The sequence below is a fragment of the Chaetodon trifascialis genome, chromosome 18 (genome assembly GCF_039877785.1).
Source record: "Chaetodon trifascialis isolate fChaTrf1 chromosome 18, fChaTrf1.hap1, whole genome shotgun sequence".
Classification (NCBI taxonomy): domain Eukaryota; kingdom Metazoa; phylum Chordata; class Actinopteri; order Chaetodontiformes; family Chaetodontidae; genus Chaetodon; species Chaetodon trifascialis.
Window position 1 is genome coordinate 6,790,700 of NC_092073.1, and position 25,526 is coordinate 6,816,225.

The window sequence follows — 25,526 nt, forward strand, 5'->3', positions numbered from 1 at the left end:
GTGGTGCGATGGCGACGCTAGATTGGGCCCCGATATGTACTGATGTCGCAGCTTTATCTGTGTTCCACCGGAGCTGAAAGCCACCTGAAGTTGAGTCACTCTCATTTGAAACCTTTGAGTCCTCATAAAGAGTTTGAAGAACTTGAGGAGTTGTCGTAAACGTAGCTGAGGTTGTTTTGTGTCAGGGAGTTGTTCTCTCGCTGTTTGGCTGTTTGAGTAGCAGTAGAAATCACACCAGCAGTGGCCTTTGACCTTTGATACAGGGTCATGTGCCTCCAAATCAATTAGAGCTGTGGACTTGCATTCCACACTGGCGTGGCAATGACTACCAGGGCTGGGCCTGCGGCAGAACAGAGAGCACTTGGTCCTGACATCAACGACTAAAAGAAAAAGCATTCTCTAACATGGTCCTTCAAATGTTTGTCCCCGTTGTCAGTGAAGTTGATAAGAGTGGTTTAGTGTGTTTTTTCCAAATGCATTTTGCAAAGCAGAAAAAAGACAAGCAGAGGGAAAAATGGAGACCAGCACTGCTGTCATCCCCCTTCATTAAATATGAAGCCCTCACAAGCAGACAGCTATTGTTTTAATGCTCCTGTCAGAACATGCAAACCTTACCTTTCTTCTTGGTCTCTCAACCAACTACCATGTTGCATTGTAAGGCCGGTTTTTGTAGAGTGGATCATGTGTGGTCTATTTAAAACATTGTAAAGGAGACGTATTGATGTGCATTAAAACCAAAGGGTAGAACATTTGCACACATATCTGTAGGTTTGATTATGCTGAGGCAGACAGATGGGAGGTCTGTTGGTGGGGGAGCACAGAGGTAAGGCATATATAGGCTCTTAAAGCCTTTGGGCTAACCCACTTATATGCTGCACACTTGCACACCTTTCCAGAGTGAAACATCAATTAATCCTATTCTTTCAGTCTCATCTGATAAATACACAGTGACGCTGCCTTCCTGTCTGCCTCAGCGCTGCACTCAGTGTGCTGTATTTGCTACAGTGGGTGCAGCGGTCACATCTGCAGGGTATTAAGCATGTACAGTATGTGGATGGCTTTATTCTGTATTTCTGCTTTTTACTAGACCTGAAAAGATTCATAGGCTGCTATTTGTTCTAGTAACTTATTTATCAAACCTTTTTATAGTTCCAGCTTTTGAAAAGTGAGGATTTCTTGCAGCTTTCCCTTTTCAGTGCCATCATTTATCCAATACTTCATGACAAAACACTGGCAAAAATGACATTCTCATCAGCATCAGCTGGACTTACTGTCAATGCTAATTAGCAGATGTTAGCATGCTAATATGTTCAACTAAGATGGTGAACATGGTGGACATCATGTTAGCATGCCTTAAATATCCAACTTTTCTAGACCCATAACACTGTGGAAACATGCGTAATGGCCTTCTAAGACCGATATTTGAGTGTCCCTGTTCTAAGAAAGCACAGCAGTCACAAAGTCCTCAACAAAGCATATCTTTATTTTCATAAACATCAGATTCTTCAGGTACACAAACAGTCACAAGCACAAACAGTTTCAGTCTTTTTTTCTTTTCTTTTTTCTTTTTTTGGACACAGTTAACATATTAAGTGAGCCAAACACATTATATCACCAAATGTGGGATTTTTTCACTTTCTGACTTGTGCTGACAGTCATGTTTGTTTCTCATCTGAGGAAAGAAGAGTCTGAGCCTTAATTCTGTCACTTCCTGGTTTGTGTTGAGGGCTTGAAAACAAAGGACAGTTCACTGATGAACACCTGAACAAGGCAGTCAATGAACTGTAGTTCTGAATAATTTACCCACTCGGTGCACATCAGTGCTTTGCCCTTCATTCAAAGCCCTGTGTTTTGTGTCAGAAACTTAAGGACAGCTCTACATGGCTTTTGTTGGTTGGTTTGTTTGTTTGTTTGCCAGTGTGGCAACGATATATTCATCTCATTTCCTTCCTCCACTGTGACAGAACAAAGCAGCTGATTCACTAGTTACTCTATGTAAATATATATATATTTTTTCTCAATATATCTATATATTCTATCTATAGAATTAGTCTATATAGCATACATATACTTTTGGTAGGGTTTTTAAAACATTCAGGTACATTCACTTGACCCTGTGATGTTTTTTTTTTGTCCATATGAAAGATAACCACAGACAAATGTTAGCAGAGCTACCCGCCATGTAGAAATGTAGCCTCCCCATCAAGAAACAAGACATTAGGCATCGCCCAAATTAGAAGAAGCAAACAAACAAGTGTCTCAGCGCTGGTTCCTCGAGGACCAACAATGAGCGGAAATACTAAAAGACCTCTGTATTAATCTAGAGTATAAAATAGCATATTTTTCTGGACTTGACAACAGTTTATATTAACTCTAATAATAGAGTCTGGGTGCACACAATTCCACAGGTGCGTACATGAGCTGGCAACAACAGGTAGGCAATTTGATGGTTTCCTTCGCGTATTTACTAAGTCAACAAAAGGTATTCTGTCAGTGGTTAAAATGCTTAAATGCAAAACTCACTTCTACAATCACTAGTGTGAAAAGACCCTTGGCATATCACAGAATACACATATAGGCATTAATCAACAAGTCAAGGAGATAGAACTTGGCCTACAGAGGACCACACTGACGATAAGCCACATTACGCATGAACACCGATTTTCTCAGAAGGCCACAAAGATGTCACTTGGGTGCTGGTTAGGAAAGTGTTCCTTCATGGGTCCAGGTTTCACAGAGGACCCTAATACTGCCCTTAATCAGACTCTCAAAGTTCAAGTCAGGAAAATCTGAAAATATTAATATTCTATTACAGGAGCAATATTTCATCACATATTTGTGTTCACATACTGATTTCTTGTAACATGTAATAATCCAAGGCTAATAGATAAATTGTCAGCCAGTGTGATAGTAGACAGTGTGCCCTTGTTATGAGATTTACATTTCTCAGCACTGGAAAGGGTCAGTCCACACAAATTGAAAAACATATTTTCTCACTTTCCAATGGTAAATAGTGGTATATAGCCATGCAGATTTGGTCATTTCAGTCTAGATTTCGTAGTTGAGATTTCTATCTTTATCACTATGAAATGGAGCTGAATGGAATTTTTCTTGTGGTGCGCACAATATTAAACTAGAACAGTGTGCTCAGTAAAGTGCAGATCAATGGCTTTTGTTTTTCAAGAAAAAAAGTTGTGGTTCTGTGCTTAGGAGTAGGGGTAAAAGAAATAAATTTGCAACATCCAACCTACCACTATTTTATTGGCTTCAGATGAGGCTTTACATTCACTCAGTTCTCCCTTCATATTAAATACGCCAACAATGCTTCAGCGTGTGTGTTTACAATAGATGCTACTAGCCACAGTAGCTGCAAAATGTGCTAACGCCAAATTCAACAGGCTAACCAGCAAAGAAAACAGAAAAACAACATAAAAATCACAAAACTGCCAGTTTCTAAGTTTGAAGATGGGAACGATCCATCCTTGAGCTTCAGTTCTGAAGTGAATCTTACTTTGCAATGGCCCTCAAGGTAGTGTTAAGTAAAATAATGAGTGCATACATGTAGCCTAAGAGTTTTTCAGCTATTGTTGTGCAGACATTTCCATCAAGTTAATCACTTCCTTGGTTGATGGGAGTAGATAAAGTGTTGGTTCTTGTAACCAACAACAGAGAAATTGCTGTGGTTGCTTGTAATGTTACCTTCCACATCTATATGTTAAAAGAGTTACTGTTAAAGCACACAGTAAAGCTCATTATATTTAATAATGGCAAAACTTTTATCACAGTAATGACGGTATTGCAAAATCTATGAACATACAGTAACACTGGTGACAGTGATGAAACCAGTATACTGCCCACCCCTTCTTAGGGGTTAAGACAGCAGCCATGAACTGGAATGTTTCCAGGTTGAAATTTGGCTTATCACTCCCTCCCTTATGACCTGTCCTCTGGATAATCCATAGAATAACAGGGGCAATGCTAGATGTTGTTAAACTTTTAAAATGTAATTTTTCATTGGGGGGGACAGAAACCTCAGCGCAGATATTTCAGAAACTGAGCACATAAACCCAAAATGATCTGCATGGCTAGATATCACAAGAGGTAAGTGTTTGGGTGAAATGACCTTTTAACAGTTTTACTGTGTCAGCTGGGTTATAAATGACCCTTTTAATAACATTTAAATAAGATGTAGAAAAAAATCCAACAGGATATTAAATACATACCTCCAAACAAAACAAAGTCCAAAAACAGAACAGTGCAATGAAAATAACAACATGAAAAATAATATTTTCTATAAAATTGGATTCTCTGACCAAGAGAGAATATACCTTATGAACTGTAACACAAAGATCAATTTTCACCATTGGCTTGATGTTCTTTTCCTTTTTTTTTCTTTTGGACCACATCAAATGCTTCAACTGGTGAAAGATGAAACTAGTGCTAGAGAACATAAGAGAAACTCTCCATCCCTGTGCTGCTGATTATTAGAATTGAGTGTGTATGAGGAGGAGCCACAGTGAAGGGCTCCACGCCCATGCAAGGGCTAGGCTGGATAGTGTGGGCTTGGAGCAGGTGTGTCCAAATCCTCGTCCGCCTCACCCTCTTCCTGGCCAGAGTACGAGCTCAGGGCGTCCCACAACAGGTTGGGCTGCTCACAGTGGTGGCGACTCCTCCAGTGCTCCATAACTCTCTCTTTAGTGTCCAACACCTCGCTGCAAAGCACACAGTTAAAGGCTGCACCTGCTGCAAGGACCCCAAGACCTCCACCGCTATCTGGTGATGAGAGGTTCCCGCTGTCCTCCCCCTCCCTCTCACGGTGGTGGGACATGATGTGCCTCTTAAGCTTGGAGAAGGAGAGGAACTCCTCATCACAGCTACCGCACTTGACCAGGTTACGCTTCTCATTGAGCTGCCACCAATAGTGAGCAGCATGTTTTACCAACTCATTCTCAGCCTCACGTCCGGCTCGTGGGTTTTGGCCATCTTGAAGTCTTACCTGGACCTCCTCCCCATGCACATACAGCAAATGCATCTTCATGTCGGCGAAAGTTGGAGTGATGGCCTGGCAGCGGCCACATTTAATCTGCAGCTCCACAGGGTCTTCACGATCCTGCTCATCTGACAACTCTGAGGAGTTGGCCCTGGTGAGGAAAAGAATGAATAATATTTAGAACTTTGTTTTAACTGTTTGGAAAAAGCTGACTAGTAAGGCAATTGGTCAGTGGCTTAAGCCACTTAATCTATACTGTATGTTGGCATGTGAGCATAAAACCTGCAATAAGAGTATGGTCATGAAGTAGGTGGACATGTGTTCATGAGTTATCTTGATTGATAATAACCTCACCCCTCTACAGACACATTGTCCTCATGATGGCTGATGGATGGCTCCACGGTCAGCACCACTTTGTGGACCTCTCTCAGATGACTGAAGTAAACCCCCACATATCCAAAGGCCTTCTTGCAGAACTCACAGCCTAGAGAGCGACGTGGGCGTACCTCAGAGTGGTGAAGCTTCATGTGGGTGCTCAGGCTGCCAGAGTGAGCGTACGCTTTACGGCAGACTGGGCAGACGTAGGGCCGACTGTTGGTGTGACTGTTCATGTGGCTCTGGAGGTGATGCTTGAACTGGAAACAGCGGCTGCAGGTGGGGCAACGGTGAAGTGGACGGCTGCCTATGAACACTCTTTGATGGGAAGCACCTCTCAGGTGGAGGGTTACTGGGGCTGGCTGGGAAGGACAGTCCAGGGCCTTGGTTGTGGTCGTGGTGGGGACCTGATGACCAAGTACAAGCTCTTGTTCTTGGCCATCTGGGGTAATGGCAGGCAAACTAACCAGTTGAGGAACTGTCTCCATAACCAACATGGGTTTGGGTCGGATGCTGCGATACTTCTTTGAAATGTCAACTTCCTTTTGTTTGGAGCCTGGAACACCTGCTGGCTGTTTCTCAGGGACCCTTCTACGGAAGAAAGACAAGGACCTCTTCTTTCTGGCCTCAAATGCCAAGATATCTTCCATTGTTTTTCTCTTCCTTCCCCTCTTCTTGCCAGGTGGTTTCTGGAGGGTTCCCAACACAGGCATGAGTGTGGTCTTGGCCTGGGGCTGTAGAGTGGAGTTTGGCACCTGGTTGTTACCCAAGGCTTCAGTTGTATCAAGGGTTTTGGATGAAGAGTCTAAGGGGCTGCTGAGTCCTGTCTGACAAGAGAAACCCTTCTTTTCTGGGGACAAATTGCTGAGCTTAGTTGCTGGGATGAGGGTGCTCTTGATTTTAGAGTAGGGCAGGATGGGCAGTTTACCCTTAGGTGGAGATGGGATAATCTGGACTGTTTTGCTGAAGATGGCTGGGGACAGGACAGTGATACTGCTCTGGGGCTGGGCTGCAGCAGGCTTAGACTGGCACAGCCTCACTGCAGTCTTACTTTCGTCTGGAGTTTTGCCATGGGAGCTTTTGACAGCAGCAGAGGGGTACTGGAGTTTCTGAATAAGGCCAGTTGTTGCAGGTCGTTCAGAGCCATCTGGTGCTCGCTCTAGCTGAGATCCTGGGTACAGGACAGCATTGTCTGGGAGTAGGGCAGTGACAGAGATGTCAGAGGAGGCTGGGTCAATCAGAATTACCTGCTCAGAAGGCTCCTCTTTGGGCACTAGGGTGTCCTTTGTGTGCTTGGACTCCTGTTGTTTTTTCTTCATCACTGTTGGTGCCCCACATTCCACTGACTTGGTCTGTGCTGTCACAGCAACCTTAGAGACGGTTTTCGCCCTGGCAGCTAGTGGTGGTGATTTGACCTTATCTGTCATTCCCTTGCTCCTCACTGACTGGTATCGGGGAATGGGCAACTTGAGGTTCTTTGGAATTGACTGGGATTGTTGCTGTTGTTGCTGTGGTGTCTGAGAGGAGACAGACGGGGGCAGTGCCACCAGAGAGAAAGTGCCATCCTGACCAGCTATTTGCATCAGTGCATAGTTTTGGGTGGGAACAATAATGGACTTGGGGCTGGAGGCGGTGTTAGCCTCAGGGAGGGCAGAGGGAGGCTGGCAGGACAGGACCGCAGGGGAGGGGGAGGGCACCACAGCTGGGGCCTTAGGGGCGATGCTCCGGAACTGAAGGCTCTTCATCTGAAGGGCTGGACTCACTGGCTACCAACTGAAACAGAATCAGAAGAGAAACAGTTTGATTACTTAATGCTGTGAGACTATCACACTGGCTATCCTTGAAAACTTGAACTTGCCCTTTCACCCCTCCAACCTCAAGTTTCCATATGAACAATCCATCCTACCATTTTCTATATCGCCGATCCCTTTCGGGGTTGCGAGGCTGGAGCCTATCCCAGCTGCAACGGACGAGAGGCGGGGTCCACCCTTGACCGGTCGCCAGTCGATCGCAGGGCAATTAACCTAATGAGCATGTTTTGGTCTGTGGGAGGAAGCCGGAGTGCCCAGAGAGAACCCATGCGTGCATGGCAAGAACATGCAAACTTCTGGTGACCTTCTTGCTGTGAGGCACACACACTACCTGCTGCCCCACCGTGCAGCCCCATATAAACAATAACTCTTAAAATCGCAACACCATGCATGACTGCATGACCCTTTAATCAAACAAAACTTAATAGGAATAATTCAGATGACTACATTACTTCCTGTGGTCTCTTCTGAAAGCTGCCAAGATCATAAGTATAAATGTGACCTCACTACACAAGGCCTCGGTTTTTCACGGTGCCATTGCTGTGCAACTCTAGCAGGAAAGAAGTAAACATACACCATCAAAAACACAGGCATCTGCACAAGTGTGACAAGCTGTCCTATTACCCTTGTCTCTCTGGTCACACACAGCAGACTCACGCTCCCCCAGGCTAAGGACAGACTGCCCCCTTTGATTTGGGCTCAGCATGCAGCCATAGTACATGCTGGGGCTCTGCGGGGGGGTTCCTTATACCACCCCCAACACACACCCCCACCACAACCCACTTCCTGGAAGGATCAGCCAGTAGAGCGTGAAAGCTGCCCAACGGCAGGATCTTTACCAGATGAAGAGGGACTCCCTTCTCATCCCCCCCTCCACTGTCCAGCACTGCAACCTGGCCAAAGGCAAAGAGGATGCCCCTGAAAAAAGCCCTGGATTTACTTTATCATCCCTTATTCACAAACAACGTTTCATGGTTATCCAATGGGGATAAGGTTGTTCCAGTCTGTGGATCACCATTCTGACTGCGCTGATTCAAAATACTGCTGAAGTTTATGGGGGAAACTACAACCCCAGAGTGAGGTTTTAAACAAGTCTATATTATCTAAATCTACCAGACAGTTTCCATCCATCAATCAAAAGCCACAGGTATGGCTTCAAAAACAAAGTTAAAATTCCCTTCATTTATATCAATACTGTATCTTCATATCAAAAGGCGGGAGAGATTACAGTGGAATGCTTCAAAGGGCCTAATTGTAAACAGACTCTGAAGTTTGAATTTCACATTATGACCTGACTTTCAAAAGCAGCATCTTGTAGAGGTACCAGAGTTCCAACTCCACTCTGTAATACTAATCAGCGTAAAGTGCAACAATCAGGTGTCACAAAAGGCAAATATTCAAGAACATAATTTCTCAATATAAAAAAAACGCTCAGTATTCATTTTCAAAGCAGTCTGGGCAAGAAGCTTTATATACTCAAAAAGAAAGAGAAGAAAAGAAAAACTGCAAAGGGCATATTGTTTAACAGCTGGAAGTGTTTCTGTGTGGAGAGATTATTTATACAGTACCCCTACCGCATTACGACTCCATAAAACTGGAGATATTCCTTCTCTGTGTGGATAGTTGACTCCAGTTTGACTGTGACTTTGGCTGAACACCGAGTGGAATAAAACCGTGGGATGTGTGTTCCTCTGGGCATTTTATGTGGCTATAGAAAGTGGGAGAACGGGATAGAAGCTATGCTTGGCGAGTCTACCATGTGAAAGTTTACAGATGGACATGAGGGAGAAAAAAAGGTGTGTATCAACAGCTGGAGAAGCAGCCAGCAGGCCTATAATCCTTTTGTCACAGATGATTCAGCAGACATCACCTGACACCAAGTGACTCCACGCAAAAACAAGTTCAGCTTTACTTTATCTGTTTGTCTCATTCCACCTGGAAAACTATGAATAGCACTGGATCAGCACAGTCATCCATGTCTTTGAGCCATCTGAACTTTTAAGAAAATCAGTGATGTTAGACAATAAGAGCGCACTGGATTTATCACCATCATCCTGAGAGTTTTGCTCATTCATATGCAAATGTGTTCAGCAAAGTGAACCAACATATAATGTCTGATCATGTACACCAAAGATCCTCAACTGCACTGTGGAGGCTGGACTTTCAAATAAAACAAAATCAAATGTATCTAGTCCTAATTATCCTATTACTGTTTAATATCTTCTCTTTCTAAAAAAAATGTATTATTTTTACTGGCCCATATCAGTGTGAACAGACTCCTAAAAACATGGAAAATCCATAATGATGGCAACATACTTAATGAGAAAATGTTCTCAGACCTCCGCCAAGGAGGCAGTGAGGCTCAATATAAAACCCACAGTTCAACTACCAACTGTTCAGGATCCCAGGAAGCGAAAATACTCAGTTTGACAATGAGAAGTGACACACCTTTTTGCATTGTGAATGTATCCTTGTATCCTTATATATGCATATGGCACTGTGACAAAAAGCAAGGAGGGCTGTCAATCAACCTATGTAGGGTAGTGAAAATAATTTGAAAGCTTCACTGAAACATGTAAACAAGACAAAAAGTCTACAGGAGGTCGCCGTACCGGTGAAACTAGTGTTGTCAAAAATACACTCCAATGTCAACATCAGTGAAGCGTTAAACTGGATGGCCCAGTAAACTGTTGTTGATAAGTATGTTGTCTTGTTGGCTCAACAGACATTTGCAAATCTCAAAGCTAAACTAATCCTCCTCACAGCTGTCAGGCCTGAGGAATCTCCGACAGCTGAGTTTCAGTTGATTGACTATGGTGAGAAGTTAATTAATGTAGATGCTGTTGTGCTTAAGACTAATATTCAGATTATTCACATAAAAAGTAAGAAAGAGGTGAGCCATTCCTTAAGCGCCCTACTAATAAGGATAAAAATAAGAAGATGCTGACCAGTCCTCTAACTTCTACATCTATAGGACAGTCCAAAACAGGCCTTATGAGGGAGCACTCTAACCTTTTCAGAACCATGGCAATGCCATTCTGTTCATTTACTACAAAATGGTGCTTTCAAGGTCAGGATGAGATTTTCAAATTGGTACAGGAGAGGGTTGGACAATGGTAAGAAAAGCTGCTAAGACCAAACATATCTATAATGCAGTAGTACAGCTCTGCATTGATCTCTAGTAGTTCAACACACACTCATACTCTCTGCGCTCTGCTACAGGAAGTACACTGATGCAACAGGTGAGTGTGTGTGATGATGATACAGCCGAAGGCCATATCTATTTATTTACTATACAGAAGCAATGACAAAGTCTCTTTTACTGGTATAGGCTGACCAATTTTACTATTTGAAAAAGCACTCAAGGCCACTCATTTCTTTCTATTATTCCACTCTACAGTATGAATCATGGACACTCCTCTCAGCGTGCGCTTCCATCTGCATAATCAGCATGTTAACAACTCTCTCCTGCAGGTCTGCCACATGGGAAAAGGTAGAGAAAACAGGAAGACAACAGAGGATGGAGGAAGAGAAGAGAAGGGGAGGGTTTATTCACTTGTTGATGTACCAAATGTACCAAGTGTCAGTCAACTTGCCCGGTCATCATCGTTCTCCATTCTCCTGAGGTGGTTCTCGTGGCGTTTAAGGACAATCAGAGACAAAGGAAAGAGAGAACTGCCTTGAACAAAGGCCAGAGAGCTACAGATGCTTAAGAGCCTGACCTGTAAAGCTGCATGTGATCATGATGAGTTTGACCCAGCTGTGAGAACAGCAGAGACACTGCGGTCAAAGGCAGAAACAATACAAAGGCTAGAACTGTCAAGACAGTGCTATCACTCCATTAATTCATTCCAATTGTTTTTTAAATCCATTTTCAATGCAGGGACAGTTGTTTCATTCAAAGAAAACAGGCTGCAGTAGTTGAAGAAATTATAATTTCCCTCAAGTTAAGGAAACATAAGAGATGTTTGTGCCATTTTCTGTATTTGTCAAAGCTACACAAAGCCTTTTCCCCATGCTCCCCGAGTCCTTTAAATGCAAACTCCGGGCATGTTGTTATACGTCTTCTGCCAGGTTTCTCCCATCTTTGTGGAGGACTTCTGAAACCCGTTGTTCTTCTTCAATTCTGTCATCAAGGCCCTTCATGCCTGGTTATGCCCACACTTATAGTATGTGATCAAAGGCACATTCAAAGCTTTAGAATTGGTTTTAGAACTATGCCAAGATAAAGGCATCAACATAATTTAACTGCACAGGTCTATGGAGAGCTCCTTGGACTTCATGATTTTTGGTCCAACAAGCACTGTGCATTTACCAAATCATATTCAATCAATTGAATTTGCCTCCAGTCAAATTCCACGATGTTAGGATATAGAGTCAGGATAATAAAAGAAAGGATGCACACCTCAGAGTGCCATATCAATGGGAGATCTCGTGTTTTGATTTTGAATGTGTTTGCAAACAATTCTAAAACATGTTTTTACTTTTAAATTATGGGGTATTGCGTGTAAACTAGTGCTGTCAATCAATTAAAGTATTTAATCGCGATTAATCTCATGAATGTCATAGTTAACTTGTGATTAATCGCAAATTAATCGCACATTTTTATCTATTCTAAATGTCCCATTAATTATCATTTTAATACTGTTATCAACATGGAAAAGTGGATGGGCTTGCTTAGCGCAAATGTTTTTTATTGAAAACAATGTGTAGTGTTATATTTCACATTAACATTCTCACTTTGAGCAGTCATTCACATTTGAATGAATCAAATCTCACACAATTTAACACTGTCAATAAACAGATGACAAAAAAATAAATTCTTAAATAAAATACAAAAAAGCCCCTTCAACAACTCTTTCTAAGGGATCAAAACAGGGTGATACAAAATAAAGTTACAAAGTGCACATCGTTGTAAACTAGGACTCAGGCTACAGTGCAGTTAAACCATGGCTGAAACTTTCCTTTCTTAAGTTTCCTTTGAACATAATAGCATCCATATGCCTCTGTCGAAAGCCATCCATTGTCGCCTGGTTTTGACAAGGAGGCGGTGGAGAATTCGCATTCGCTGTGTGTTTGGCCATCAAGTGGTATTTCAGACTGGATGTGCTACAGTGACAACACACAGAGATAACTTTGGTCATGTCAGTCGACCCATCTGGCCACTTTTCAAAACTAAACTTTACATCCAGAATCTTGTTCGCATCCAATTAGGCATTTCGTGCTTGACATCCACACAAACCGGTAGCCTACTCCTTTATAGCTAGCGAGCAGACAAGACTAAACACGTGCATGGGGCATGCCTATTGTTTTGTTTCCGGTTTACAATCGGATCCTGTAGTTTTTCTAACATTACTAGCAGTGGCTACAGCTTATAAAAAACTACAAGTTCACTAGGTCACAAAGAGCGTTAATCTCGCGCTAAAAAAATGACGCCGTTAAAATTGATTTGCGTTAACGTGTTAATAACACGTTAATAGCGCGATATTTTTGACAGCACTAGTGTAAACTAATGAAAAAGTACATCAAATGCAAAAGTGATGAGGTTTGAATACTGCAAATCACCTAGACAAAGCTGGCCAACATGGCTGAAGGCACGCATTAGCCTATTAACCGATGTATTGTCTCAGTGCCTGAAAATGCCCCAAACTGCAAGCCTGTGTCTCACTAATTGTTCATCAGATCTGACTGGCCTTGTCACAATTCTAAGGGGCATTACACAGCAGAGCAAGGGGAGAAATGCACAGAGAGGTCACAGACGCTACTCAATCTGCTGCTGGATTTGAAACGCCAACCGCTCTAATCTAACTGGAGTCAGAGGTCAGGGTTAGGGTGACACAAAAACCTGGTTTCTGGAGAGAATCTGAGAGACTGACAGAGAAAGAGAAGAAAAAAAAGGTGGGGGTGATCCACAGAGACAGATTATCAGGTAAAGCCAGAAGGGTGAGAGGTGAGAATCTGCTGTTTATGCTGGAAACAGGTCAGGGTTGAGCAGGAGGGCAGCGTGGGGACGGGCCAGGCATCCACCTGGAATGGAATGAAATGGTGTGACGTGGACTGCACAAGCTACACACACTCAAACTTCAGCTAGCAGCCTCAAACCTGGACCTGGGTCACATGTAGAGGTGGTCCAGCCAAGACCGATTGGCTAACCAGCCAAAACAACCTGCCTATTGTTAGCCAGTAATGCAGTTTAGTGAGAGGTTAAAGCGCTGCTCTGTGAAATGTCAAAACAAGGAGAGTGCTGTGTTTTGGTAGCATCCCCGATGCATTCTCTGATTCTGTTTTGTCTCACTTTTGGCCAGCTACTGTTTAAGCTGCAGCTGAGTACAGCATTTGACTCCCAGTCTACGAAGACTGTCCAGGATCCAAAAATAAGACAACCTAAGATGGATTTTAAAAAAAGTTAAGCTACTGAAAATGTCAGAGTGTGGACAGTGTTTGTTGATAGGATACAACACGGAAAGAGAGGTAGCTTCTTTTTCCTCTTGTGGTGAGTTTTAAAATATCAAATCTGAGGTGTTCTGAGGAAAGCAGAGCAGGGAGCAGAGTAGTGTGAGGTTTGTTATCTCCCTCGTAGGTGAGAGCAATGCTCATCTGGGACTCACAGATAGAGCCTGTAGATGGAGGGGGTCTGGAATGAAGTGTGTGTGTGTGTGTGTGTGTGTGTGTGTGTGCGTGTGTGTGTGTGTGTGCGTGCGTGCGTGCGCGCGTGCATGCGTGCGTGTGTGTGTGTGTGTGTGTATGTGTGAGGGAGGGGGGGTGAAAACCCAGCAGAGGCCAAGCTCCCCCAGGTTTTAGCCCAGATGAAAGGCCAGGATCTAGCTAGATAAGAGGGCAGATCATGGGGGGTCGGGGCCAGCCGGCTGTGAGAAGCCATGTCCAGCGGCCATCTTTCACCAACCTCCAGCATGTGGGATTAGTGAACCCGAGAGAAGCAGTTAAAAAAAATTTAAATTCACTCTCGCCTTTTTCGGGCCATTGTTAAAACAAAATAAAAGGACCAGTCCCTGAATCCTACAGTCAGAGAGGAAATTAGATCATTCCATTTCTTTCTTTCTCCTGAGTGACCATAAGCGTCATCTGTGCTCGATTGCTTCTTCCTGCATGCATGCTAACTGTTCATCTTGCTCTCCAGGCTAAGGTGTGTGTATGTGTGTGTGTGCGCAGGGGAGCTAGGGTCTGGAGCGAAGGCAGTCATGAGGAAAATGAAATCAGTGTTTGCAGAGGTCCTTGTTTCATCTCGGAGCTCCGCTGAATGAGAGGGCCAAGGAGCGGGAGAGAAGACGCACACAGAGACAGAGACACACACACACACACACACACACGCACACACGCACACACGCACACACGCACACACGCACACACGCACACACGCACACACACACACACACACACACACACACACACACACACACACACACACACACACACACACACACACGCACACACAGCTGCTTCTTTTATCTTTTCACTGGACAACAAGCAGTGAAAGGTGTTGCAGGAGAGAACATTACAGCGCCATATGGTATTCATGCCATGCGCGCAAACACACAACCGTATGTCATCCACTGTCACCTGAGCAATCAATGCAAGGGAGAAATCCATTCCAATTAGGATCCCGCTGCTCCGCCCTGCATGTGGATGTAGATGAATCAATATAGAAATCCCATTGCTAACCCACCGTTCCTCTTAGAGAACAGGCTGAGCTGAGAACTCTGGATGTTTCACTTTGATTGACTTGCATCTCAAAAATAAGAACATTCTCTGATCACTTTCATTTCTATGTGAACTGTTTTCTAAGTATAAATCTTTCAGGGTAGGGCCCTACACGGTGTAAGGATTTCAGAATTGGTGGTCACTACAGACAAGCTGGACCCTCATTAAAAACGAGGCACTGCCCTTTGAAGGCAGGATGCTGTAAACCCCTGACAACCAATGACCTTTGACCCGACGTCCAACAAGGCCATGTGTCATCCCCGGGAAGCTGCAACGTCTTCAATCATCCGTGCTTGCAGATGAACCAAATGAGCATAAGAGGGCACACACAAACACACCCTCACAGATGACATGGCTGCTGGCTCAGAGCTGAGTGGCATCGACGTGGAGTGGAGGTGACAGCAATGTGTCCGGGTGCATGTGTGCGTGTGGAGGTGTGTGTTCAAGGGCTCAAGTGTTAACGTGCTCCCCCCTCAGGCAGCCAGCACTGTGCTGGCCATCCAGACTTTGCTCAACACTAAACCTTTACCTGACCTTTCCCTCTGCCGTGACATTTGGACCCTCGTGAATAGGTCAAACAGCACTAAAGAGTGGTGGAAAAATGGAAGGGAGATGGAGGAGAAAATAACTAAGAGAGGGGTAAGGGCTGTCAGTGCAGGCAGGCGACAACGGTGTGTGTGTTTGGGAACGTGGAAGGAAGCATTTGAGTTAAGATTTTACTCTGCTTGACCACATGAAGTCATGGTGGGTTAGTTGTTTGGTTGTGAACAGCAGAGGGCCATCATTCAGTGTGACAGCACATGAGGACGGTCAATTTAATATGCTACTCTGCTGAATTCAAGTCTGTGAAAATGCACAGGCAGTGTCAGATGCTGTGTTTCAGGAAGTACATTTTGCTGAGTGACCAACAGGAAAAGGGAGGAAATGACGACATGCGACAGAAGAAGACAGGCTACGTGAAAAAGCAGATAACAGTAATTCGTGACAGACAAGGACATAGAAGGTCCTTGTGTGCTGTACCGATGCAGATACAAACATGGTGAACTCAAAAAGGAGGACACAGTCGATGCAACAGGACACAAACTGTTCTAGTGTGCAAGTACAAAAGTAAAGTAAATACATGGCACTGGTCCACATAATAATATATTTCAACCAGCAGACTTCCACAGCGTGGACCTTAATATCAAGACAGTGTTCAATCCCAGCTGGACAGGAAAGTACAGAATACAAATTGTGTGTGCACGCCGGCTGAGTCCAACTGTCAGTCATCAAAACAAAGCCAGAAGCAAGGAGCTTCATCAGACTATAGACCAGTGTGTTCTAAATGTGGAGAGGCACGCACAGGTCTATGGAAAGCCACAATTATGTAATTGTGGAGGTTTGCAGTGGTGTGCACAAGAACGCATGGAGTAGGCATGTGATAATGAGCCATTCGCAGTTTCACCGTACTGGCCGTGTATACTTAGAGCTCGGCCTCGCTGTGCTTCAGACAGATTACTTTCCATTTGGAAAGTGGGGGTGTCATCTGAGATGTTTTGTAACTTTCCATAGGAGACAATCCAACACTCACACAGAGGTACAGGGGTATGGAAGTGGACATGGACATGAGACTTAAGACGTATCAGGTAGAATGACCACAACAGGCTGAACACTGCACACAAGATTTGTGCAGTCAGACATCTACAGTAGACCTTTGATTTAATCAGGTGATTTCTGAAACCTCCACTGCCTGCAGAGGCCAACCCCAGGTCCATTTCAATCCAGCTCCGTCCTCCTGTCCTCTCCCTCTGTCCTTTATTTATCAATCTGCTCCTCCATCCCCGCTGACAGACGTGCAGTGCACAAACAAGTAGAAAACCTGTTCAGACGCACAAATACTCTCACAGGTGACGACTGCAAAGACTCTTTTGCTCACGGTGGCCCTTGCAAGGAAAAGTGATGCTGCTGCAACCTCGACTGGGACACTAAGAAAACACCTGCGTTCCCGGTCCCACCTTAATGATCACTCATCGCAATGGGAGAACTTTAATGGGGGCCCTGGAAGGAAGGAAGCTGCCAGCTTGCTAATTTTAGGCACTCTGCATCTGAGATGAAACGCTGGAAAAGGCAGCGAGGAGGCGTGGAGAGGCGGGAAAGTTCTCTGTCTCTGACTTTCTCGACTTTCTGCATCATGTCTTTTTCTAACTATCATTACCCCCTGCATCCGCTATAAGAGAGAGTCTCATAGCTCTTTGATTCTGTGAATCATTTCTCCCTCTCTTCCTGTTCCCAGCCCTCCCTCTCTCTCTTCCTCTTCCTGGCTTTCTCCGTCTCTTTCTCCCTTTTTCCGACTCTCTCTTTCATTCTCACCTCCCTCCCCTTTCTGTCGGTACCTGAGTAAATAAACAGTGTTGTGTGGGATGCTAATTAGAGCAAGTTCAGGGACGTGACGAGCCCAGAGACAGATAAACAGCAAGGTGGGGAGGAGAAGAGATGAGACGGAGGGGGTGGGGGTGGAGGTAACCCACCCCAAGGGCAACACAACACAGACACAAACATGTCAGCTTAGCGGTGAAGGACAGACAAGACCGGTTTTGGCTTTCAACCCAACTTAGGGTGGCTTTGAAGCGAAGGGCGGTAGCATGGTAGAGGACTTTGAAGGAGCTGCCATGGAGTGAAGGGCACTCCAGAGAGAGAAAGGGGCACGTGATGGAGCTTCAGCCATGATGAGATGAGCAAGAGGGAACATCATGCAAACTTCTTTAATGACGCACTCCTAGAGACCCGGTGTGAGATCAAAAGAATATGCAGATGATCCCAACCGTTCTTCTCGTGTTGAGGTGAGCTCGGGCTTCTGAAAGCAGGTCAATGTGAGACAGCTTGTTTTTGTAAGGTGGCCTTTCTGCAGGGAATACGCTGCTGGATGTGCAGGTGAAAAGGTGATGCTACAAAGGCAAGGTGAACACAAACAAATACGCCCGGTTGTAGCTTGTGTCTCTATACTGTCAAAGCAAAAACATAATTTCATTGGACAGGCAGCCGGCTGACTTTGAAATTTAATTGTATTATCTTTTGAATCACTTCTGCTGGGGCCGGAACAAGCGGCTCGGTGGTTAAACATGGCTTCCAACACATCTCACCACTTTGTAACTTTTCCCTGTCTGCTAACAGCATCACCTACTGAGCAGCGCCGGAATTCAGCTCCAGGAGCTCGTACCCAAAGTCGGTGGAGAAGAGTGGAGACAAAAGCAGAATTTGTGAGTGATTACAGTTCACGTGGTGAAGAAGGGACACTAGCTGTTTTTCAGACTTGTTTCTCTAAAGACTTGACTTCAGATTTGAAAGCCCAAACATTCAAAAGTCAAGTTGGGCCTGATGAATTCCCTGAACAGCATGGCGACATTCCCTCAACATTTAATCATGAGGTTATACCTTAAAAACAAACAAACACCTCATAAGGCTCCCAGCAGTGTAAAAAAAAAAAAAAAAAAAAAAGCAGTTTTAACACAGGTTTGAAATGAAAAATGATGAATACTTTGTCTTTTATTGAATGAATGAACTGAAATTTAATGGAGTGCCTTTAAACTTGACTTCAGCTTGCTCCAAAAGGAGCATTCAGGGTGAAATCAGTCCGGCGCTGAAGCAATGCAAACTGCTCTGTCGCTTCAGGTACCAGTGAGACATGAAATAAAATCCAGGAAGTCCAGTTTAACTTTTCTGTGAATCTGAGGGCTACTGCACAGCGGGCATAATAGAATTTTACAACTCTGGACAGCTATCAATGCCCCAATTATTTCATCTTTTGTCATGACGATCATGAAGTACACAGTATAAATATGCCATTCACGTTAAAATGTAATGCACTTGGAATGTGCACCATAGCAGTGCCTTGCCAGATGCAGTAATGTGTGTTGAGCCTGGTTCAACTTCTGTGCTCAAATCTTCTGCGTATATCTCAAAATCAACCTTCTTAACTCAGTGAACTATGAATCCAGTCACTCTATTACACTATCAACTAGTGCTGGTTATTTGTTATTAGTAGTAGTTATTTCCCTTTTTACTTCTTTCCTCTCAAACAAAAGACTCCATGCCCCCCAAATTAGAAACCAATACCAGCCTCCCCCAGCTGTCTAATTACTGTCGGTGCACACTTTTAACGATTTTTGAAAACTGTTTATTGTTATCTCTAATCATTTCCATTCTTCTTATCATTTGTGCAGATCTTCAGTGCCCTGAGCTGCTCCAGTGGTGAGGCTCGGTGGCCAACAGTGCTGCGCTCATATGAACAGCTCCCAGGGGTGACCGTGTTTAACAGTGAATGGAAAGCAGGGCTTTACTGAAAAAAAAACAGCATGAATGCTTTTTTTCCTACCTAAATAAAGTCTTCAGAAAAGAGCTTTTGTTTATCTTTCAAAGCTATTCTCATTCCTGAAGATTTGGGGGATCCTTCATGTCTGTCCGTCTTTGTCTAGAGTCCATAAATTGAGCATCTGCTAAGGTGTCTTTGTTGGTTTATTAAAACCGTAGGAAACAGTGTCTGGCAGGATCAAAGCCAGCCTTGGACTGTAATGATCACTGATGCTGCTGTTAAATTAACCAGATGTGAGTGCTGCTCACTCTAATGGGGGGATTTTGCTCCACGAGCAGAGGAGGTGAAGAGAGGCAGTGGACCAGGTACAAGAGAGGAGAGGTGCCCGTGGAACAGCTACCATCACAAGACATGATGTTAACACATAAGGTGAACATTGTCTTAAATGTTACTCAGAGATGTTTCACGATTAAAAGACATCTTATGATCCCAGATTACGGCCAGATTGGTAATGACAGGTGCAGGGGAAACCTTGCCGTTGCAAGGACTTGCGTAAGCTTTTAATCTGACGTTAAGTCCGGCGCAAACACTGATGATGAGACGGAGAGGGGAAAGTGGAAGGTAGAGAGGATCACAATATATCTGTGAGATTGCGGAGGAGAGGGGAAATGAAGGGAAATGTAATGACTGGATAGATGAGCTATTTTTATAATGAGGTCAGTGTGAGCTGTGGGATTTCATTCTCCTGGGAGACACACACACAGCGCACACACATACACACACACAGACACAAGGGAACTGTGGCGATGTATCACTCCTGCTGAGTGGGGCTGCCTCTGTCCACAGGAAGGAGAAGAAAAGGAGGAGGAGGAGGAGGACACGGAGGGGAGAAACAGACAAACCCAGATGTCAGAGAGAGAATCTTGAGGATTTTGGCAGTAACCTGATTGGTCAGAGCAGTCTCGTCCCCCCCCTCCAGGGCTGGAGCACAATGACTGATGCTTAATTATTGAACAGGATTGACATTCACTCGTCTTGCCTTTGTTTCCTAACAAACAAACATATTCCTCCCCTCCCATGACTCCCACTGTTTCTCAGTCAGCACGTTTTGAAAACATAATGACAGAAAACGCTGCGACAATTTTTTGCAGATGACACTTCACCCTCTCCCAGTTTCTTCCCCCTCAAGTTCAATTTCGGATTCAAGTGCATTTTTTTTTTCAAAAAATGAAAAAGAAATATTTTTTTCCTTCTCACTTTTTTATAACTATCTGTCTCAGTGCACTTTTTAGTTACTATTTAAGATGGTACAGAGTATGTAGTACCTTTAATTCACTTTCGTCATGCTTCACTTGTAGTGGCTCTTCATTATGTACAGTATGTAAGACTATAGTTTAAAAAAGTTCTGCTGCGGCACTTTAATTTCCCTGCATAGAACTTATAATAAGGTTCTATAAGATGTATTTTATCTCATTTTAAAAACTACTTATACAACCAAGAAGTGTTTACCGATTGGATGATCCTTCCTCCTCAGCTCCTCCCTCGCTCCTCCTCTTCCTAGGTGGTGCCCGCGATTTGGTCCTGCCCCCCCCTCTCCACACTCCCCCTGCAAAGACATCAAACATTCAAATAAATTGTAAAAAACAAAGAAAAACCATCATAAGGCAAATTCCATAACAGATCTGTTATGCAATTAATATGGAGCCTGAGAGAGTTAAATAAATAAATGAGACATTATGAATAATCATATGAATAAACCAAATAAAATTTTAAAAAATCTTTAAACTCTGGTATATTTCAATTAATGTTTAAATTCAAATCATTACTACAAAGGCTTAAGTCCTCTGTATGAAATGGTTCAGGCCAAATGGATCTCACTAGCTTGCTGGCAGTTAGTTCGTCTCCTGGGATGCTGAGGGCAGATGTGATTGGCTGAAAGGTGAGAGGGTGGGCACTGGTGGCAACTCCATGTTCATGAAACGTGACATTATGACAAGAATATCACTGTGAAAATGACATAAAAACAGACTTTTTCAGTTATTGGCTATTTATTGTTTTCTGAATATATAGACCTTTTTTTATAAAACATGATTATTTCTTAATGTCTTATTTATCTATTTAATATGAACCAACTTGGGGCTCCATAGATAAGGACCAAAGAGATGGCATCTGTAGTATTTTTCCATCAGATGAGCATTATTCCATAAATTCCTGGAAGCATTAAGAAACAGGTGAAGGGTCTCTCAAATGATCTGTCTATAGGGTTTGAAGTGTAACACGGTGCAACGACAGAGTACATTCAACAGCGACAAGATTTGCACACTAACACGGCTCAGCATGGCCCGTTTCACAAGCGCACACACAAACCATCTACAAACTCTCTCTTGTGCACCCCCTGCTCTTTCTAAATGCCTGTCGCTTTGGCCCTCCATTAAGCCAAGCGAGCGCTCGTTTAGCCAGTGTCTCGGCAGTTGGGAACGCAGGCTGCCCACTCAGTCAGATCCAGCCGTATTAAATAAATAAGGAGCGCTCTTCTGTGTAAATTATTCATTTAACACGCCTTATCCTCTTCCAACAACCTTGTTAGAGCAACTCAGGAGTGGAGAGGGGGCGGGGGGGGGGGCAAACGGAGGGGAAGCAGAGGGGAAGAGGCAGACACCGCGGCTCATGTGCGACTCAGCAGAACCTGTGGTGCATCTCTAAGCTCTCTGGGCGTTCAGTCGTGGGGGGGCTAATTCGCCCTGACACCTCCTTTGTTTCAGGGGGGAAAACAGCCACACACACACACAGCTCTGCGCTTGCTCACATGCACACACACTTGAGCACACACTGACATGCACAAACTTAGAGAGAAAGAGCATAAGAAAGGAATTTTTAGTGCATATTCATAGAATAATCATTCTACTTGTCTGGATAAATTATTGAGAAATGTGAGTCCGGGGCACGCGATGCTGGAATGCCGGAGCTGGTTTTTTTTGCGCTGCCTGAACTTCAGTCAGACAACACAGCAAGTCGTCCACTCTGAGCGAGCTGATTCTAATGAAGCGGGATGTGGACGGATGGAAAAATGCTTATTGCGGAGAAATATTCACCTGGAGAACAACTGCACAGAGCACCTAACGCTTGTAGAATGTAACTGTACTCATGGCATGACTTAGAAAAAACCGCGTGAATTAGGACGCAGAATAGAGCTGATTGGCTTGAGAAAAATATCCCATTGCAGTTATTTTGACAGATATTGTGATTTGAAACATGAGCCATGATTTCAGGGGGAATGGTCATTTTTGCATTTTACTTTCATTATGAAAAACATAAAAATGATGAGAATATAATTTCTCTGTCGCGCTTGCAGCTCTTGTGAATTGGTCATATTGCGATTTTGATCAAATTTCAATAGCCCTGGTGCACAACAATTAAAATGATTCTCCAGTTATATTATATACACACAACTTTTATTTAAATATTGAAGAGGGTCTTTACTTTCAAATCTGCCAGACATGTCAGAAACCAGACTGCTTTCAAATGAAACCTGAAAACTCCCATGATGCTCAAGTATTGAGCTCCAAAGTGCAGTGCAATTCAAGGTCAGCGCAAGTCTGAATTAACGTGATTTACCTGGAACTGCAACCTCGAGTGTGACCATGTGTCAGAGTGAAAGCAGTTTGTAGAGAGTAGCATTTAAATCTAAAAGAGAAATTGAGTTCCCTTTTCTCTAATACCACATATTAGACACGCAAAGCAAGCGAATGGGCAAAACACGGCTGAATTTCACTGGGAATTTCAAGGGTTCAGTCGCACATAGTCCCAGGATCACAGGCACAGACCGAACCTGCTCTCTCTCTCTGTCTCTCTCTCTCTGTCTGACTCCAGTGTTCAGCCCCAGAGCGGGAGGTTGTTATGTCAACTCTGACAGTGCTCATTACCAGCCTCTACGCTCTGAATTGGAGTTAACAGGCTTTGGCCCAGGCAGAGGCCAGCTAGACCCGACTGCTACAATGGGATCAGTGTGTGTGTGTGTGTGTGTGTGTGTGTGTGTGTGTGTGTGTGTGTGTGTGTGTGTGTGTGTGTGTGTGTGTGTGTGTGTGTGTGTGTGTGTGTGTGTGTGTGTGTGTGTGTGTGTGTGTGTGTGTGTGTGTGTGTGTGTGTGCATGTGCTCTGAGTTAATCACAAAATGCTCTTTCATTTCTAAATCACACCCGAGGCCACTGTACATTACAGAGGGACTGATACACAATGTACAATGACATCTACTGCTTATTTTCATTTTCACTCACAGGCTCCTCTGATCACAGCATCTTGCACCCAAAAAGCTTCCGTTGGAGTCCGTGCGTGCACCACCGTGGCTCGCATTTCTCGCTGAATTGTTATTATGTTAGGATTAGCTGGAAGTGATCGCACGCTGGGCAGTTTGTGCCTCAGCCGATAAACACAAATACTTCTATGATCAGTAACGTGTGCCTCAAAGTGACGCACATTCTCCTCATAACGTAATGTGATTTTGAAGTCTTAACTCGATCACCTCATGGAACTTGCATGTCGCTCCTATGCAAGCTTACAATCTCACAGCTTCATCGCAAGGGAATTTTTTTAAAGTCACCTATAGGAAAGTAATAGCAGCAGTCAAGACCTGCAGCTGATAAAAAAAAAAAGATAAAACATGCAATCTACACCACTGCAGTGAAAAGAAAAAGCACAAGGGGCTGAGTTTGGAGGCTTAAGAAAAACCAAAAGACTGCACAGCCTTTTATAATACTTTAAGACAGGATTTCACTGCTCTCTTCAGTTACCACGGCACCACTAGATTCACCCTCTGTCGGGTCGTGAACTTAACACCGCTGAAGTTAAAAAGCTGCAGAAGCTACAGAGGCGGTTTACAGCTGCTTCGCAGAGTGAAGCTCCAGCCACACTACCTCTGACCTCTGTCATGATGTCACTGTCCTCTGAACAAGATGTCCTGTCCGAGCCGTCCAGCACACCTCCCGACGAGGTCTTCACCTTGTTTTTCGAGGCGACCACGTGGCTGAATTGAATGAACTGTGCTCTTTACGTTTGCACTTTCCTGAGTAAAGTTCTAGCTTATCTTCTTGAGAATTATACACACGAAGAAAACAACTTGGTGTTTACTTACTGACTCAACTGCTTCATTTATTCTGCTCTCCATAGTGCTATATGACAGTAAATCTGTGGGCTGTGATCAAACACTAAATACAGCATTAATAAATTGTAGACATTTGTGTAATTTGACAGCCTACACAGACTGACATATGATGTGCATGTCTTGCGGGAGGTGTGAATTTCTACATCTATTAAAAAGACGGCATGTGCTCGCCGAGAGACATATGACGGATATCAAGTGGACTTTTGTGAACTGTTTGTTAGTCACTATATATCTGACAGTTTCTAAACAGCTTAATTATAAAACTGAGAAAATGTGCATGACAGTGGTTTCGGCATTAGCAGCTACTTGATCCTGTAGTATTGCTGTCAGAAGTAAAAAAAATAAATAGCAAAATTAAACGTCCTCTAGTTTCTCTCCAGAGACAGAATGGAACTGTCATCTTGTCTCCTGCTGCTATCAGGTGTCTCCACAGGCCTTCTGCCCCTCCTCTCTCAGGCCAGTAACTACGTAGCGCTGTCAATGAGGACGCTTGTGATTAAGGCTTTCCACTTCAAACAGGCCTGATGTTTACACAGGCCCTGATATGGCGGATGGGATAAAGAGCAGGTAGAGCTCTGTGTTTGTGTCGGTGCGCGTGCATTTGTGTGCGCCTGAATGGGAGGGTGAATGTCATTACGCCCAGGCTGTGTGGACATACAATCATAATGACACGCTGAATGCCATCCTGCATATTACAGCTGCTTCTTCCTCACGCGCTTACTCCTCCACCACCTACGCAGGCCTAAAGAAACCACATTGTGTTGCGCTGACATATGTTGCCTTACATTCAGGGGTTCGGTCTTTAGGCAGGAGGTGGTGGGAGGATGGATTTATTTCTTCAAGGCTTACTCAACTTTGGTGGTTTTGCAACAGGCGCTGGAAACAATATTGACGAAACCTTTTCAAAAGCCCAATTTCCATTCTATCTGTTCTACGGTCAGTGTGGACCAGGCCAAGCCCTTTACGTTAACTTTGCAAACAGGCTGCTTTTCTCATATTTTTTAATCTCTCGGCAGAACGAGAAGGACAAAAGTGTGAGGTGTCCCACAGCTGCAGCACTGCAACCTAAATTAGCCCAGACCACATGAAAAGCTGTCGTCTCTATTCCCGGCCGGGGCGGGAAAATTACAGCCCTGCTCTCTCTACTCTAGCATTAAACCTCAATTAGTGCACAAGTACACCAAT

General features: G+C 44.0%; 1 protein-coding gene across 2 annotated transcripts in view; it reads right to left on the reverse strand.

The window, feature by feature from the left end:
* Positions 1-1,462: 1,462 nt before the first annotated feature.
* The window catches only part of znf438 (zinc finger protein 438), a 57,685-nt gene continuing 33,621 nt past the window's right edge, over positions 1,463-25,526 (reverse strand). The window contains exons 2-4 of one of the 2 annotated variants that reach the window (XM_070986545.1): positions 20,693-20,789; positions 5,345-7,138; positions 1,463-5,141 (exon numbers count right to left, since the gene is read on the reverse strand). In XM_070986545.1, coding sequence (XP_070842646.1) covers positions 4,544-5,141; positions 5,345-7,110 — 2,364 coding nt within the window. In that variant the 5' untranslated portion in view covers positions 7,111-7,138; positions 20,693-20,789 and the 3' untranslated portion in view covers positions 1,463-4,543. The remainder of the gene's footprint in view (positions 5,142-5,344; positions 7,139-20,692; positions 20,790-25,526) is intronic. The other variant, XM_070986546.1, reaches the window with a different exon arrangement.